The sequence below is a fragment of the Muscardinus avellanarius genome (genome assembly GCF_963383645.1).
Source record: "Muscardinus avellanarius genome assembly, chromosome: 12".
In the NCBI taxonomy this organism is placed as follows: Eukaryota; Metazoa; Chordata; class Mammalia; order Rodentia; family Gliridae; genus Muscardinus; species Muscardinus avellanarius.
Window position 1 is genome coordinate 17,375,680 of NC_137798.1, and position 17,205 is coordinate 17,392,884.

The following is a 17,205-nucleotide window of genomic DNA, read 5'->3' on the forward strand; positions in this document are numbered from 1 at the left end:
AGTTTGTGGTCATAACCTTATCTTATGTGTGTTTTGCTTAAAGACATTTAATATATACTTTAGAATCATTAGCCTTGAATTCACTGCTAGCAGCCCTGTACCTTATTCCCAAATAAGCTTATCTATCACACATTTATCTGTAAGGCACAGCACTGCCTTATTGCACTAATGAATGTGAGAGAGCACTTCATCCTTGTTCTTGGAATCTATTTTAAGTAGTGAAAAATCAACAAAAAGCACAAAAATGAAGGAAAAAAAGGCACACTAAATAGATGACAGAAAAGACACTTGTTTGTAGTGTGAGGCTGCAACCGAAGCAGGGTCAGTGGAGCCTCAATTGGGAATGTGCACCTTAGGCAACTCAAAATTTTTGCCATTCTGTGCTATGAGTGACTGCAGGGAGTATGGATTTTGTGATTACAAATATATTTTTGTGTGTAGGTGATTGTGCAGATATGAAATCTGTGAATAATGAACAGTGACTTTTTTAAGTATCAGACTTTTTAATATTAAAACATCGTCAGTTTAAAAGTATTGGTGAAATGCTCTACTTCCAGGACTTATAAAAGTGGTACACTACCTATATACAGACTTAGTTTAAAATGCTGGACTATAAAATGTTTTCTTTGTACCTTAAACAGGAAGTAGACTTGATACGGAATCAAGTGCAGCAGCTTATCTCCCTCCCAATGTGGATGGGCTTACAGCCTGTGAGTATCTAATGTCAGAATTTTACGTATCTATACGTTAAAAATGAAAGATGTAGTTTTAGACTGTGTAGTTTTAATATGAATATAAAAGTTTCAGCTAAAAATCCCCTTTCCTGCTTAGAAAAGTTACCATGCATTAACTTTTATGTAGTTTTACGGTTCTAAAACTTTTATGAATACGTTTTTACCTAACTTTAATATTGTAAGGAAAAGTAAGATTAGTATATGTTGAGCTTGCAGAGAAATGAGGATAATTTAGTTAAGTATAGTTATTATCTTTCTGCATGTCTTTGGATGAAATTAAATGCAAACTTGAATTTTTTATTTCCCTTGATTAGAATATATATATGTATATATATGTGTGTATAAATGTACATAATATATATAAACATATAAATATATATTATATATATGTATGTATCTCAGAAGAAGGTCTGAATCATGTTTAATATTAATTAACTTTTTTTGTGGTACTGGGGGGTGGAACCCAGGGGCTTTCTACCTCTGGGCTATACTTCCAGACCTATTTTATATTTTATTTGGAAACAGTGTCTCGCTAAGTTGCTGAGAGCCTCACTAAGTAGCTGAGGCTGGCTTCGAACCTGTGCAATCTTCCTGTCTCAGCCTCCCAAGCACTGGGATTACAAGCATGCACCACAATGCCTGGCTCTAATTAACTTTTTTTTAATCAGTCTTTATTTGGTAGTATGTGCTTGTAACAAATTAACACATTTTAGGGAATAAAGTCAAAACTATTAAATTTCATTGTAATTCTTTATTCAGAATTGTATTATTTGCCTGTAGATATTTTTGTACACACCCATATATGCAAACTAATTTGTACCAGTTGATGAAATGAAAACATAAGGCCACATACACATGATTAAAACTGATGATGTTTTGATATTAAAAAATTTGATACTTTAAAAAGTCACTGTTCATTATTCACAGATTTCATATCTGCACATTTATCATTTTTCAGTTTAGTTTTAGTAGTTTTAAGTATTGGTGGCATGTTTTACTTCTAAGACTTTTAAAAGTGGTACACTACCTATATAAAGACTTAGTTAAAAATGTTGGACTATAAAATGTCTTCATAACAGAATATACTTATGATAGCCTTTTCTTATTTATATTTAATAGCTATTTTTAGTCATATTTTTTAACTTTTGTGATTATGTTCATTGTTAATGTTTATATTTTCAGTTTTAGAAATAAAAAGGAAATTTAATTGAAAATCTTAAAATCTTGATTAAAAAGACAATTTCTCCTTATTTTTTATTAACAAGTATTATAATTAAATGTTAGAAAATATGGTTATTTATTTCTTAGTTTTTAAAGTTTGTCTCATTGCTTGCAGGTTTAATCACATCACTGTATATTGTATTCATACGTTAGAACACTAGTTATAGCTTATCTGATCTTTATCTTTGTAAATGTTGAAGTTACTGTTGACCTAATATCACATCTCTCTTTTAGGCACGCTTGGAATTAGAATTAAAAAAGACACCTAAGCTACGAAAATTCTGGAACTTGATTAAAAAGAATGACGAAAAGATGGATCCAGAAACAAGAAAACAGTATGTTGGCAAAGCTTCATTCCATGTTAGTGTATTAGGCTGGGATGTGGGTCTTAGACGATGTGGTTGTGGCTTCATGTTATATCATGCGTAGTGAGTGCTATGAATTATTAAGTGCTATAACATTTCTCTTTTTTACAAAGGTCTAAGGAAAACACATCGCCATGCTTTTTATTTTTTCCTTTTTCTTCTCTCTGTATGTACTGGTGCACCATTGTTCTTTTTTCCCATTATTGCCTATAATCTGTCGCTCAAAGATGGTTCTCCATTTTCTCTATAATCTTTAGACTATCGATTCAATGTTTTTTCTTTTTCTTACTCCTTCACTCTTAACTGACTTTTGTGTGCCTCAGTCACCATTCATTAAAAAAATATTCAATGTTCAGTATTTTGCCAGGTATTGTTCTTTGAACTGGATTATAGCAAAGAACAAAATAGAAAATAATCCTCCTTTTGTAGAGCTTATGCTCTAGTTAGGAAAGAGCAGTATACAAATGAATTATATAGTATGTTAGGTGGTGATACATGATAAGGGAGAAATAAATTAGGTATAGGGAATGAAGGAGCAGATGAAGTTGTACGTGGTTATGCACTCCTGCAATCCTAATATTTGGGAGGCGGAGACAGGAGAATAGCAGGTTTGAGGACAGCCTCAGCAACTTAGCAAGGCCCTTAGCAACATAGTGAGACCGTTTCAAAAATAAGACAAAATAGGGCTGTGGATGTAGCTTGGAGGTACAAAACTGTTTTATAACAAATTGAACAAATTGATTCTTTATCTTTGATCAGTGCATTTTTTTATCATGTGGTTTTTAGATATTATTGAGGTTAGTTTTTTATTTTTGGAAACAGGGTCTCACTGAGTTGCAAAGGGCCTCACTAAGTAGCTGAGGCAGTCCATGAACCACGATCCTCCTCTCTCAGCCTCCGAAATTCTGGGATTACAAACATGTGCCACTATGCCCAGCCTAAGGTTAGTTTTTTTTTTAAGTGGTCAATTACTTCTACTAAGTTTAAATTTTTTTTTCCCCCGGTACTGGGGGTGGAACCCAGGGACATTCTACCTACGAGCTACACCCCAGCCCTATTCATTATTCTTATTTTAAAACAGTCTCATTGAGTTGCACAGGGCTTCACTAAGTAGCTGAAGCTGGCCATGAACCATGATCCCACTGTCTCAGCCTCCAAAATGCTGGGATTACAAGCATAATTACTTAGCCCAGCTAAGTTTAATTTTCTTTTAAAATTTTTTGCAGGTCTGGGGATGAAACCCAGGGGCATATGACCTCTGAGCTACACCCCCTACCCTATGTTTTACTCTCTATTTTGAAACCAGGTCTCATTGAGTTGCACAGGGCCTCACTAAGTAGTTGAGGCTGTCCACGAACCGCAATCCTCTGGTCTCAGCCTCCCAAATGCTGGGATTACAAGCATGTGCCACCACACCCGGCTTAAATTTAAATTTTTTTAATCAAATTTTACTGTGCACAGTTGTGATAATCAGCTTTATTTTATGGATAATTTCTAATAGTAATGTTTGTTATCATTTGGATAAAAGTCTAGTCAGCTGAGTGTGGTGGTGCATGCCTGTAATCCTAGAGGCAGAGAGAGAATAATTGCAGGTTTGAGACTAGCCTTGGCAATTTAGTGAGAACCTGTTTCAAAAAAAAAATTTAAATTGGGCTGAGGATATAGCTTGGAGGTAGAACACCCCTGGGTTCAATCCAAAGTAATACACATAAACATGTTTTTTGTTTTTCTTTGTTACATGAAATAAATACTAATGACACTTCTGTGGTTGTTAGTATTTATTTCATGTAACAAAGCACTACTAGGATACCAGGGAAGGATTCCATGCTTTCAGAGGTTTCCCTACATCTTTAAAACTAGTTAGTCTATGGAGCTGGGCGTGGTGGCGCATGCTTATAATCCCCGCGCTTGGGAGGCAGAGACAGGACGATCGTGTAGGTTCGAAGCCAGCTGCGCTGGCTTATGAGACCCTGTCTCAAAATATAAAATAGGTCTGGGAGTGTAGCCTGGAGGTAGAAGGGCTTCCAGGAACCCCAGTAACAAAAAAACAAAAAACAAAAAACTAGTTAGTCTATGTTCTTGCCTTCTTTATTATATACGTTCCAAGTGGTTTGATTTTTTTTCTCAATATTGAATTGTTCTTTCCACTAACTTGTTTTTCTTTGCATTTTACGCACTTGCACGCGCACTCAGGCTTTACTTCCCTTTGGTCTCTGATGACTTCTTTTGGCTCTACCTTATTTATATATTTATTCGTTTATTTCCCACTTAGGTGAGTGGCTTATATTTACCTGTCCTTTAGATCTTGTCCTTCTCACTTGAATTTTGGCTCCCACTTTTCACTGCAACCTAAAGCTGTTCTTTTTTGCCTCACTGGTCACCTCTTTCACGAGGCTGTGTGGTTTGTTGTGTTTTGTCATGTCCTTTGACCCTGTTATGCTGCTCTTTGTTATGTATCCTTCTTCCTTTAAAGTCTACAACTTCTAACTTTTCCCCCTGTGGATTTTTTTTTTTTGGGGGGGGGTCTGTGTCTTTCCTGGTTCCCACAACAAGGACACATCCCAAGACTTTATCTTTTATTGTCTTTTAATTCTGTTCCTCCCTAGGGGTTTATGAGAAAACCAAGGTTTGGATAAAATAAGTAACTTGCCTAAAAAGATACAGATATTTTGTATCTGGCACAATTCTAATTTGGACCTAGTTCCTTCTATCTACAAATCTTTACTACTTGGCCAGTTTTTAATTAAGAAATTAGAATTTTGTGATAAAATGAAAATTTTAACTTTCTATTTCTGTATGGTGGAGAACCCCCAAAGTATTTTATTATTTGAGTATTTAGTTAAACTTAAATTGGGGGACATTTTCTCAGAAAGCAGTTGATTTTAGGTGTGTAAGACCTCAGGTAGTGAGAAAGTACTTAATATAATACTTGGGCAAGAGATAGAACTTGAACTGACACAGTGGGATTGGAGGCAGAAATGGTGATGGGAATAGTTATTTTTTGGGTATTGTACACTGTTGAATGTGAGATTGACAGGTGATCCACAGTCTTTTGGCTAGCTGACTAGGTGATAGGAATGGGAGAGAGAGAGTGGGCCTGTTTAGTGTGCTATTCCAACCTCTTCCTCGCAAGAGGTTGCAGTTTTGAGAGATGGTATGATTGTAGGTACATGTGTAGATGGTATGAATGAGACTATTGAGGTACAGAAACCATGAACAAAGGCTTGAGGACAAAAGAAAGTGAGTCCTCCTGCTCATGGACGGGCAGAACTGAAATCTGTGTATTAGATGGGTTTGGTAGTAAGGGAGTGAGAACTGCAGGGATGGGAAGAGAAACGGGGTCAGCCTAGGAACAGTCATTTTTAATTGCAGCTCTAGTCTTGTCTCTCTCATGATGTTTTCCCCACCAACATCATGTCATCTTGGTTGTACCAAACAAATGACCATTTTGCTGTATTTGACTTCTCTCGCTTGCTCTTTTTTTTTTTTTTTTTTTTAAGAAATCCTTCTTTCATTACCTCAATGTGATTTAAATACCTCTGGTCCTGACTTCTTTTCTGGCCTTCCATTATATAACTTCTCTTTTATTTGTAAATTGAGGATTATCATGAACTCAAATTTGGCTTGCCTAAATAGTACTTGCTGTTTATCCTCTTAAACTCATTTTTCTACCCAGTTTCTCCTAATTCTGCCAGCTCTTAATTCTTCAGACTGGTGGTTTCTGACTAGGCAGGCAGCCCTGTTGGACTCACTCTCTGTCTTCCCCCTCCTTCCTTGTTTTCACACCACTATTGTAATTCAGGCCCTTACAAGTCTCTCGACTAAACCACTACAAGAAATTTCCACAGGAGTGCAGTTTAAGTCTCATTTTTCATGGAAAACTGTTTATTTGGCCACATTCCTACTCACAGACTTTGAGCGGTTTCCTTTTTCCCACAGGATACACCCTAAGCTCCTTACAGTGGCTTTAAAAATCTCCGTCTATTCTTGTAACCCCTGATTGCTGGGCTAATCTAGCCTTTGCTTCTTGAGCGTCCCTCCTGTGCTCCTGTCCCTCCACTCCACTTCACTGAATACTGGCTTCTAAGCACTCTTTCTGATCACCTGCTTCAGACCACTGTGCTTTCTTCTCTGGAGTGCCTAGACTGCGTGCTCTGTGCTTCTTTATTGAAACACCACTCTAAACCACATGTAGTTGTTTAGAGTGTAGGTTCTGAAATCAGACTTAACTAGATACTACACTGACTTAGGCAAGTTATTTCCTGTCTTTAAACTTCTGTTGTCAACTCATTTGAAATGTTTGGCACAGATCCTAGCAGAGTAAGTGCTCGATTAGTGTCAGGCAATTTCATTATTTTCACGTTGGCTTGTTGTTACTCATTACCTTTGTGTTATTTGATTATCACTTCAAGTTGATTTTAATCATTGTCTTCCACAAGACCACCATAACCTAATACTTGACAGATGTTTGTTGAGTAATTGGTTCAGTTAGTGATGAGTAGAAAATAGTTTTTAAATTAACATTTAATCTTTACCTATTATTATAATACTCTATTATTTGGTACTTTTAAACATATAAGACGTATAAACACATAAACATATAATGTTATTCATCTCAATTATGAGTAAAAACTTTTACAAAACGAGAAGAAGTTGCTTTCTTAGATGGCTTATTAGGTCAGCAATGAGGCTTCCCCTCTTTCTGCAGCACACTGTTTACAGAGAAGATATTGTGTGCTCAGATTATGGACACAATGCCAGGACAGAATGGGATATTTGAATAGTGTAAGAAGTGTTTATACATTTAAAATTACTTTTGAAATGACTGTTTCAAAAATAATTTGTTCATTTTTCTTTGATGTTAGGGCATATCAAGAAAGAAGATTTCTTTCACAACTCATCCAGAAGTTTATCTCTGTGCTGAAATCGGTCCCTCTTTCTGGTAACTACCTTCTTTTACTCAGTTCATTTGTAAAATTGCATCGATTCTCCTGTGGAATTTTCTCATCTCAAGTCTAAAATCTGCTCTTAACATGACTTAACTTATAATGATAAAGAAAATGTCCTTTCCTTTTACTTAGTATACTGCAAGTCTGAGTATTAGGACTGCCTGGAGGAGTTATCTTAAGGGTACCAGCATGATTATTGGAATGCCATTTAGTTAGCAATTATTTTTTATAGAAAAAGTTCATGATCTAGCTTACTAGACCCGGCTCCTATACAGGGTGCTGGGATACAGTAGTGAACAAGACACTTACAGATGTTCTTTGCTTGTTGTTATAATACAGTGCTGAATAATGTTTTCAAGCACTACCAATACCATATGGAGGGAAAGGGAAAACTTAATTTTGAGATATAAGATATAAGATAAAATGGGTCACATTCATCTTGAACCCCACTGATTGATGAATCTAATATAATATATAGAGACTCTGTATATATGGACTATATAGAGAATATGTACCATATTAGAATATAAGTGTATTATACACACATGCCAAGAGGATTTAAATATGCGGAGTTGATAAGATCTTTATAAGTATTTTCTTATAGCATTTACTGAGTACAAATAGAATATTGTTTACTTAATAAAGGCACACATGCTATGTAAGATATCATTGTTTAATTTTTTGTTGGGTACTAATGATTAAACTTAAGGAAATTCTACCTCTAAGCTACACCCTCAGATCTATTTATTTTTTTTATTTTGAAACAGGGTCTCACTAAGTTGCTGAGGCTGGCTGCAAACCTGTAACCCTCCTGTCTCAGCCTTCCAAGCATGTGCCATCATGCCTAGACAATTTTTTGGTATGTATGGTGCTGTGGATTGAATCCAGGGGCTTTTTGCCTTCAAGCCACACCCCCAGCCCTATTTTATTTTATTTATTTGGAAACAGAGTCTTACTAAGTTGCCAAGTGCCTCACAAAGTTACTGAGTCTACCATTGAATCTGTGATCCTCCTGTCTCAGCCTCCCAAGTACTGAGATTACAGGTATATGCCACCATGCCCGGCTTATTGTTTAATATCTTATTTAAGTGAAATGAAATCTCTAAGAATAGCTTTATAGTTGTATCATATTTATATTTTGTGTCTGAAATGACATCTTCATTTAAAACTATTATACAGTAGAAATATTATTGTATTGGTTATAATTGTTGACTTCCTATGTAATATTTTACAACTGAAAATTATAGTTAAAATTTAGTGAGGAATAGATTCTAATACCATAATTCAGTTGTACCCAGTTTGGAGCAGGATACTTTTAACATCAGTATAAAGAAAATATTGTCATAGTCTTATAATCTAAGTTATTTAATATTAGTATATTTAAGTATTTTTGTTATGTTCCTTAAGCCTGAGAAGAGTATCAGAACTGGGGTTTGGAGGATACAAGTAGTAACAATGAGTGCTTTAAACTAATGTTTATAATTATCAGGGTCATAAAAATAGATATCTCTAATTTTGGAATGTTAACCTAAGGTCATCTGAGTTTTAATAAACTTCATGTAGCTGGGTGTGGCTCATGCTTATAATCCCAGTACTTGGGAGGCTGCGACAGATAGATCACAGGTTCAGGGATAGCCTCAGCAACTTAGTGGGGCCACCTGCAACTTAGTGAGACCCTGTTTCAAAATAAATAATAAGATAAAGCTGGGAGTATAGCTCAGCAATTGAATGCCCCGATTCCCAGTACTACTGGGAAAAAAAAAAATCTTAAGTAACAATAAAAACACAGGAGCTTCAAGAATTTTAACCACCTGTGAGCCACTAGTTCTTGCTGCTGTTTTTTATACATTATCAGATCAAACTTTTTTAGATTAATCTTGAGCTCAAATCAAAATTTGCTAACTTGCTGGCAAAGGAATCAACAAGTGCTAAAAATAATGTGCCAATTCAAAGATGTTATGAAGATGTATGGGATGGTTAGAAAACAAATCAAATTTTGAAAAGAATGAGAAGGACTGTAGTTTCATTTTATATGATCATAAAAATAACACACCTAAATCTGTATAGGATGGTCTGAGTTGCCAGGATTGCTGTTTGAAGAAGGAAAAGAAAAATTGCAGTGTCCTTAGAGACAAATGATAAACATAGCCAGGCGTGGTGGCTCACGCTTGTAATCCCCGCGCTTGGGAGACTGAGACAGGAGGATCACGCAGGTTCGAAGCCAGCCTCAGCTGGTTTAAGAGACCCTGTTTCCAAATAAAATATAAAATAGGTCTGGGAGTGTAGCTCAGAGGTAGAAGGCCCCTGGGTTCCATCCCCAGTACCACCAAAAAATAAAAAATAAAACCATAAATTTGCACCTGAAATTTCTGTGTGTGTCTGTGTTACTGAGGGTGGAACCCAGAGGCTTTCTACCTCTGGGCTATATTCCCAGACCTATTTTATACTTTATTTGGAAACAGGGTCTCACTAAGTTGCTGAGAGCCTCACTCAGTAGCTGAGGCTGGCTTCGAACCTGTGCGATCCTCCTGTCTCAGCCTTCTGAGCGCTGGGATTCCAGTTGTGTGCCACCATGCCCGGTGCATCTGATATTTGAACAGGAAAATGTCTATACTGAATGCATCTCTGACCACCAGAGTACAGAACTTATGTACCAAGCTTTGTTTTCCGATTTTAACCAGGCCATTGCCAGTAATTTTTCAAACTGTAAATAAAGATACAGAATACAACATTTGCTTATTATTTAAAATTTGAACAGAAATATCTTCATTTGAGAGTTATAAGAACAAAAGATAGCAACAAAGAACTACTTTAGTGGATTTAGTCTTAAAATTGCTCCTTTAAATTCTTTAAACAACTGTCTGACTTACACTAAGGTTAGAAAACCTGGGTTCCATTTCTGCATCTTCATGTGGTCATTTTCTCTGTCAATTCATTACTTGGAAAATAAATGTGTAGAATAGATGTTTTTTAAGGTATTTTCCAGGTATTAACTTCTGTTGTCTGGATTATGGCCATATGTTAATTAGAAAAATTCTAGAGTAAATTCCAGTTAACATTTCTATATATTAATCACAAAATTATTCACAAAATTATTCACATTTCTTTTTTTTACATGAACCCATTCATTTTCTTGTATACTACAAATAAGTAATTGTAAGATTTCTATTTTGTTTTTGGGGATTGAATCCAAGGGCATTCTACCTCTGAGCTTCATCCCCAGATCTTTTTTTTTTTTTTTTTTGAAACAGTGCCTTATTAAGTTACCAAGGACTGAGTTGCCTCGAACCTGTGATCTTCCTGTCTTATTCTCCCAAGCACTGGAATTACACGCATGAGCCATCATGTCTAGCCTATAAGATGCCTTTTATAGGATCAGCAGGGACACTTTTGGTAGTCCTTTGACTACGCAGTAACAGGGACTGGAAAGTTATCTCTGTTTTAATTAAAATAATCTCACAGGAGGTTTTGCCTGGTAAGGTACACCATTTCCTAGCATTAAAAAAACCTTTTTACTCCATGAATACTTCACTTTGTAATGTCATAATTATTTTAAAACAAAAATAAATATTTTTAAAAACAATATGTCATGAATAGCATAAGATTGTGATTTTAAATATATGTTATTGCACTGTGTGTTCTTGGCATTTTAGTGTCAAAAGTAATACATATATAATAGAAAAGGGTAATATAAATTATTCCCTCATTTTGGTATTTTTACTACATATTTTCTATGTATTTTAAACGTGTGTATATATCAGATACATATCTGCATATATACATATGCATATGTTTATGCATATGAGAATGGTTTTAAGAATAATAAAGAAAGTAGAGCAAAATCTGGGGTTAATCTCTTGCGTTTTTATAAATCTATTAAGTAAAGGTTTTTAATAAAATTAACACTCTAAAAATATCTTTTGCATACCTGGCTTTTAAAATGCACTTCTGACCTAATGTAGATATTTTATATTCCCATATTCAGAGAGCCGAATTTCAGGATGTAGCTTTCCTTTTTAAAAACATATGTGAGAGTCTTAGTCTGAATTGTAGTCCAGTTATAGTCAGTAAGAGACAGATGACAAGGTGCCCTAACACACTTCTCTCTCTGTCTAGAATCGGTCACCATGGACAAAGTTCATTACTGTGAAAGATTCATTGAACTTATGATTGATCTAGAGGTAAGAAACATGTAGTAACTATTATATTAACTTAAAATCTAAGATTAAGTGTATGACTACACATGAAATATTTATTACCTGAAGTTGACCTTGACCTTAGTTGTACTTACTTTTTAAGGTTTTTTCATGGAGAAAGAAATCTCAGGTTATTTGTCCTGTAATGTTTTCAGATGAGTGATCCATTTGGCTTGTGTTACTGTTGTCAGTTTGTTTGTTTGTTTTTCAAGTATGGGGTTAGAACCCAGGGGCATTCGACCTTTGAACTACAAACTCTGCTCTGTTTTTTTTTTTTAAATTCTTTTTAATTTTTGAAACAGAATCTCACTAAGTTGCAGAGGGCCTCACTAAGTAGCTGAGGCTGTCTGCAAACCGCTATCCTCCGGTCTCAACCTCCCAAATGCTGGGATTACAAGCATGCGCCACCATACCCAGCTGTTGTCAGTTTTTGAAATAAATATGTTCAAAGGAGAAGATTTTATAGTGTTAGGTATAGTATTTTCTTTTTCTTTTTTCTTTTTTTTTCTGCGGGTTTGGGGATGGAACCCAGGGGAATTCGACCTCCAAGCTACACGCCCTGCCCTATTATTTATTAATTTATTTGGTGGTACTGGGGTTCCTGGAAACCTTTCTACCTCCGGGTTACATTCCCAGACCTATTTTATACTTTTTTTTTAAATTTGGAAACAGGGTCTCTTGAGCCACCATGGCTGGCTTCGAACCTGCGCGATCCTCCTGTCTCCGCCTCCCAAGCGTGGGGATTACAAGCCTATGCCACCATGCCCGGCTTCTTTTTATTTTGATACAGAGTCTCAATAAGTTGTGGAGGGCCTCACTAAGAATCTGAGGCTGTCCACGAACCACGATCCTCTGGTCTCAGCCTCACAAATGCTGGGATTACAAGCGTGCGCCACCACGCCCGGTTTAGGTATAGTATTTTGATAGCTCGTTCAGATACAGAGCTGATATAGTTGAGATTGAATCCATTTTCTTTCTTCTTCTCTTTTTTGGGAGGTACTAGGTATTGAACCCAAGGGTGTTGGGTGTTCTACCTCTGAGCTACCCTTTAGCTCTGTTTCATTTTTATTTTGAAATAGGGTCTCACTGATTTGTTGAGGCTTGCCTCTAACCTGTAGTCCTCTCATCTCAGTCTTCCAGGTCCTGGGATTACAGGTGTGTGCAACCATGCTTAGCTTCTTCCCCTCTTTAGTGTGGAAAATTGAAAGAAAATCTATTCTGTGTGTGTGTGTGTGTGTGTGTGTGTGTGTGTGTGTGTGTGTTATTGGGAATTGAGCTCAGGGGCATTCTAATGCTGAGTTACAACCCCAGCCCTGTCTTATTCTTTATTTTGAAACAGGGTCTCACTAAGCTATGGAGGGCCTCAAGTAAGTTGCTAGGACTGTCCTCAAACCTGCGATCCTTCTGTCTCAGCCTCTCAAATACTGGGATTAGAAGCATTGCCATCATACTTCATGTAGGATTTTGTTTGAAAACTATTCGTGAAAATGTTCTTTCAATTCATTCTTGTGCTAGATTTTTAAAAATTTTTAATCTTTGAAGTTCTGCTATCATCATTTTTATTAAAACTAAAACATTGTACCAAGTTTATGTACAGCATGGACCAGACTCATTGCATGTGTACAGCTCACTGGTGTATAGGCCTGGTAACTAAAGCAGCTAACTAAACGCATCCACACTGCACACTATCAACTGCCCATCACTATCATCTTGAGGATGGAGGGCACTTTGTGATGTCTGCTTCTGAGTAAATATCAGACTTCACCTCTGACTACAGCACGTATATTAAAATTATTACTCTGATGTTTCTTTTTCCTAGGCCCTGCTTCCCACTAGGCGCTGGTTTAATACCATCCTGGATGACTCTCACCTTTTGGTTCACTGTTACCTGTCCAATCTTGTTCATAGGGAAGAGGATGGCCATCTTTTTTCCCAGGTGAGCACTGCTGGCTCTAAGTACACTCACCATTTCAGTTTTTAAGTTGATCTTGTCTTTGTCCTGCAGCCAGAAGTACCAGTGATATGTTTCTAAATATTGAATTGAATGATGTAAATTCCTAAGTAGTCATTTTAACGTTAAAAGTCAAGTTAGTTTGTTTGCTTCTTTCTTTCTTTCTTTCTTTCTTTCTTTCTTTCTTTCTTTCTTTCTTTCTTTCTTTCTTTCTTTCTTTCTTTCTTTCTCTCATACTGGGGATTGAACCCAGGGGCACTGTACCTCTGAGCTATACCCTCAGCCCTTTTTTTATTTTGAAACAGGGTCTTGTTAAGTGGCTGAGAGCCCTGTGATTTTCTGTCGCAGCCTCTCGAGTATAAGTTTAATATCTAAAATTAATGCATTCTTTATGGGTGGTTCTTTAGTAATTTACAACCTTATGTTAACTACATGTGGTTTTATTATTGGACTAAATTATGATTTGGAAGATATATCTCTACATGTTTATGTACTTTGATTTACTGTGAGTAACCACTATGGAATATAGTACATGGTAAGCATTGATTTCAAATAAACTATGCCTTTTCATATATGATGGTGATGGGCAGTTGGTAGCTTGGCAGTGTGGGTGTGCTTAGTTATCTGCTTTAGTTACCAGGCCATTGCAGTGGGTAGGAAGACAAATGCCCTTGTTTATTGCTTTGGGTAGAAAGGTAAAATATTAGTATTTTTCATTTTTTGTGGTTTCATGTAGAAGAAAGAAAACATCTAATGAGCTTGTAATTCTTGTCTTTCAGTGATGCAATTGGAGGTACAATTTTGCTTGTGTATTAATATTCTTTTATCTCATGTCCATAAGTATTTCTCTTTTTCTCATTCTCTTTTTGAATTTCTATTTAGTGATTTACCAGATATATTAATACCTAATCTACATAGATTATATCTAAAAATAGTAAAGATTTGGGGTAAATGTGGTTGTTGGGATCTATTGATGCTGCTGGCTCATGGGAAAAGTAGCACCCCTGTGGCTTCAGGAACTAAGCTCGAGAAAGGCTGGCTAGCGTGGTGACCAAGGAGAAGAAGGAGCCACTTCACTTCTCCCACCCTACTGGTTTTCGCTTCTGAGCAGCACATGGAAAAGAATATCTCTAATTATGAATCCCAGAACTTTCATTTAGAAAATTTGTGTAATTTGCCTTAGTTAAAGGACTTCTGTCTGGTGGCTATAGTTTTATGATTTTGCAGTGAAATTGATTTTTTTTTCCACTGAAATACTGGATTTCCTTGCATTACTTCCCTAATGTCTCTTAAGTATTGGGATTGTAGCTCAAATTCTTCTCTGTATAAGTAGGCCATGCATATAAAATAAACTTAACACATATACTTTGTTTTAATTAAACATGTTTGGATACATTCTGAAGTATTTATTTTAGTTTAAATTCCAAAGTTTTTCAGCAACTCTGAGAAAATTTATAGAATTGTTTATTATTTTAATAAATAGTGTTATGCTTTTTTGGTCATATGTCTATATTATTAGTTAAAATGTATCATTTCAGCTTTTAGACATGCTTAAGTTCTATACTGGATTTGAAATTAATGACCAGACTGGAAATGCTCTGACAGAGAATGAGATGACCACAATTCACTATGATAGAATTACTTCTCTACAGGTAATTGAAATTCATTATAGCCTTTTCTTATGCTTCATAAGGTTGGGTGGTTTTTTTTTGTTTGTTGTTGTTTTTTTTTTTTGGTGGTACTGGGGTTCCTGGTAGCCCTTCTACCTCCGGGCTACACTCCCAGACCTATTTTATATATTTTTTTAAATTTGGAACAGGGTCTCTTAAGCCAGCGAGACTGGCTCCGAACCAGCGCTATCCTCCTGTCTTTGCCTCCCAAGCATGGGGGTTACAAGCGTGCGCCACCACGCCCGACATTGGGTGGTATTTTAAATTAGTTTTTTTAATAGATACAGATAGAAATACTAAATAGTGCTTTCTTCAACTTTTAATGTTTCTATTTCTGGTAAACTCATAAAAAAAAAGGAAAAAAAAGACACATTGTCTAAGTCCTGTGAACTAATAGGTTGATATTTGATACTCAGACATGTTAGTTACTGGGCCAGTTTGATACATTTAAATATTAGCACAACTGTCAGTTTTTTTCTTTTTTTTGGGGGGGGGGACTGGGGATGGAACCCAGGTCATTTTACCTCCCATCTACACTGCAGCCCTATTTTTTAGTCTTTTATTTTTTTGAAACAGGGTCTCATTGAGTTGTGAAGGCCCGCACTAAGTAGCTGAGGCTGGCTGTGAACCTGTGATCCTCCTGTCTCAGCCTCCCAAATGCTGGGATTACAAGCGTGTGCTACCACACCTGCCTAGCACAACTATCAGTTTTAATTTATGAAAGAGAATTTCAACATGGAAGATATGTATATGTATTTTGCATACTTTTAAAGGTAAACACATTGAAATTTACCAAATAGTGGCTATTGATGGAGGCTAAAGTTTTGTTCTTGCTGTTGCTAGCATTCTTCTGAAAACTGACTCTCTTCCTGGCTTAGGCTGCTTACTCTCAGGCTTAGTTGCAGGGTCATTTTGCAGTTGTCTGTTGTAATCCTATGCCAAGCTTACCTATAACCTTGGCAATCTATGTTATCCACCATGGAGCACATAAAAACTTCTGGATCTTTTCTGTAACACAGAGACATCAAGGAAGACTAAGGATATTATCTCAGACATTTGATAAATGTCAAATCACCATAGTACTGCTCTTTATATTTTCTTGTATTTCCCTTGTTGGTTGAGAGCATGACCCTGAAATGCCTTCTCTTTCTAGAGTTCCAAACAAAAACAGAACATGAGCAAATTTTGTTTGGGGGCTGTTCCTCAATTTATTTCTGCAGTGGGAATTCTAGTTGTTGATAATAAATGTTTTTTGGGTTTTTTCCCCTCCTATCTCAAGGAAGCTAACCTACATAGCTACTTATATACATTTAAAATCAGTTTTAGAAATAAAAAAGTGAACATTGCTGACAATTGTTTGCTGTTAGAGTAGTTCTTTTTTTTTTTTTTTCCATTGTATTGCTTGCTTCTGGCTGAATAAAACAGAGGTCACCTAGGAGATGCATATAAGAAAAGGAAGTGTATTATATTTAAAAAGCGTTTCCACTATAAATGTATAAACTGAAGACAGTAATTGTTGGTATGTTTGGCTGTTCTTTTTTAGAGAGCTGCTTTTGCACATTTCCCTGAACTGTATGATTTTGCCCTTTCTAATGTGGCAGAAGTAGATACTCGGGAATCCTTGGTCAAATATTTTGGACCTCTTAGGTAAGACAACATGAAAACAAAACAAAACTATATTCTCTTTTAGTACCATGCTCCTTAAGTTTTTTCTTTGTTGCTTTTATTCCTTTTTGTTCTACTTTAGGTAATATTATTACTTCATTCTTTATTGACATCTAGAGCCAGTACTTTTCTCTAGCAGTTGAATATCTTTGACTTAAATATAATTATCTATCTTGGTTTTTTGGGGGGTTAATATTTTTATTTTCCTGACTTATGTTATTTTTCTAGCTCTTAAATGTTTTAAGAATGGTACATTACACTGGCTCATGCCATCAATCATAAACAACAAAAACCCCAATAAAGGTTCATCATGTATATAATATTAAAGTATGACTTGGGAAATATTTTTCATGATTGAAATACATAAAATTAGTAATATTCTTCAGCACTTAGTTATCTCTAATATGTTTTTTTAAAAAAATAGTAATATGTTTATTTACTATCTAAGAGGCAC

General features: G+C 35.8%; 1 protein-coding gene across 1 annotated transcript in view; it reads left to right on the plus strand.

The window, feature by feature from the left end:
- Positions 1–17,205, plus strand: part of AQR (aquarius intron-binding spliceosomal factor) — a gene marked incomplete at both ends in the record, with an annotated part of 102,278 nt that overhangs the window by 23,610 nt on the left and 61,463 nt on the right. Inside the window, 7 exons of the mRNA XM_080707045.1 lie at positions 642–710; positions 2,190–2,290; positions 7,186–7,262; positions 11,386–11,450; positions 13,285–13,401; positions 14,955–15,068; positions 16,630–16,733. Of these exons, the coding sequence (XP_080563171.1) occupies positions 642–710; positions 2,190–2,290; positions 7,186–7,262; positions 11,386–11,450; positions 13,285–13,401; positions 14,955–15,068; positions 16,630–16,733 (647 nt within the window). The remainder of the gene's footprint in view (positions 1–641; positions 711–2,189; positions 2,291–7,185; positions 7,263–11,385; positions 11,451–13,284; positions 13,402–14,954; positions 15,069–16,629; positions 16,734–17,205) is intronic.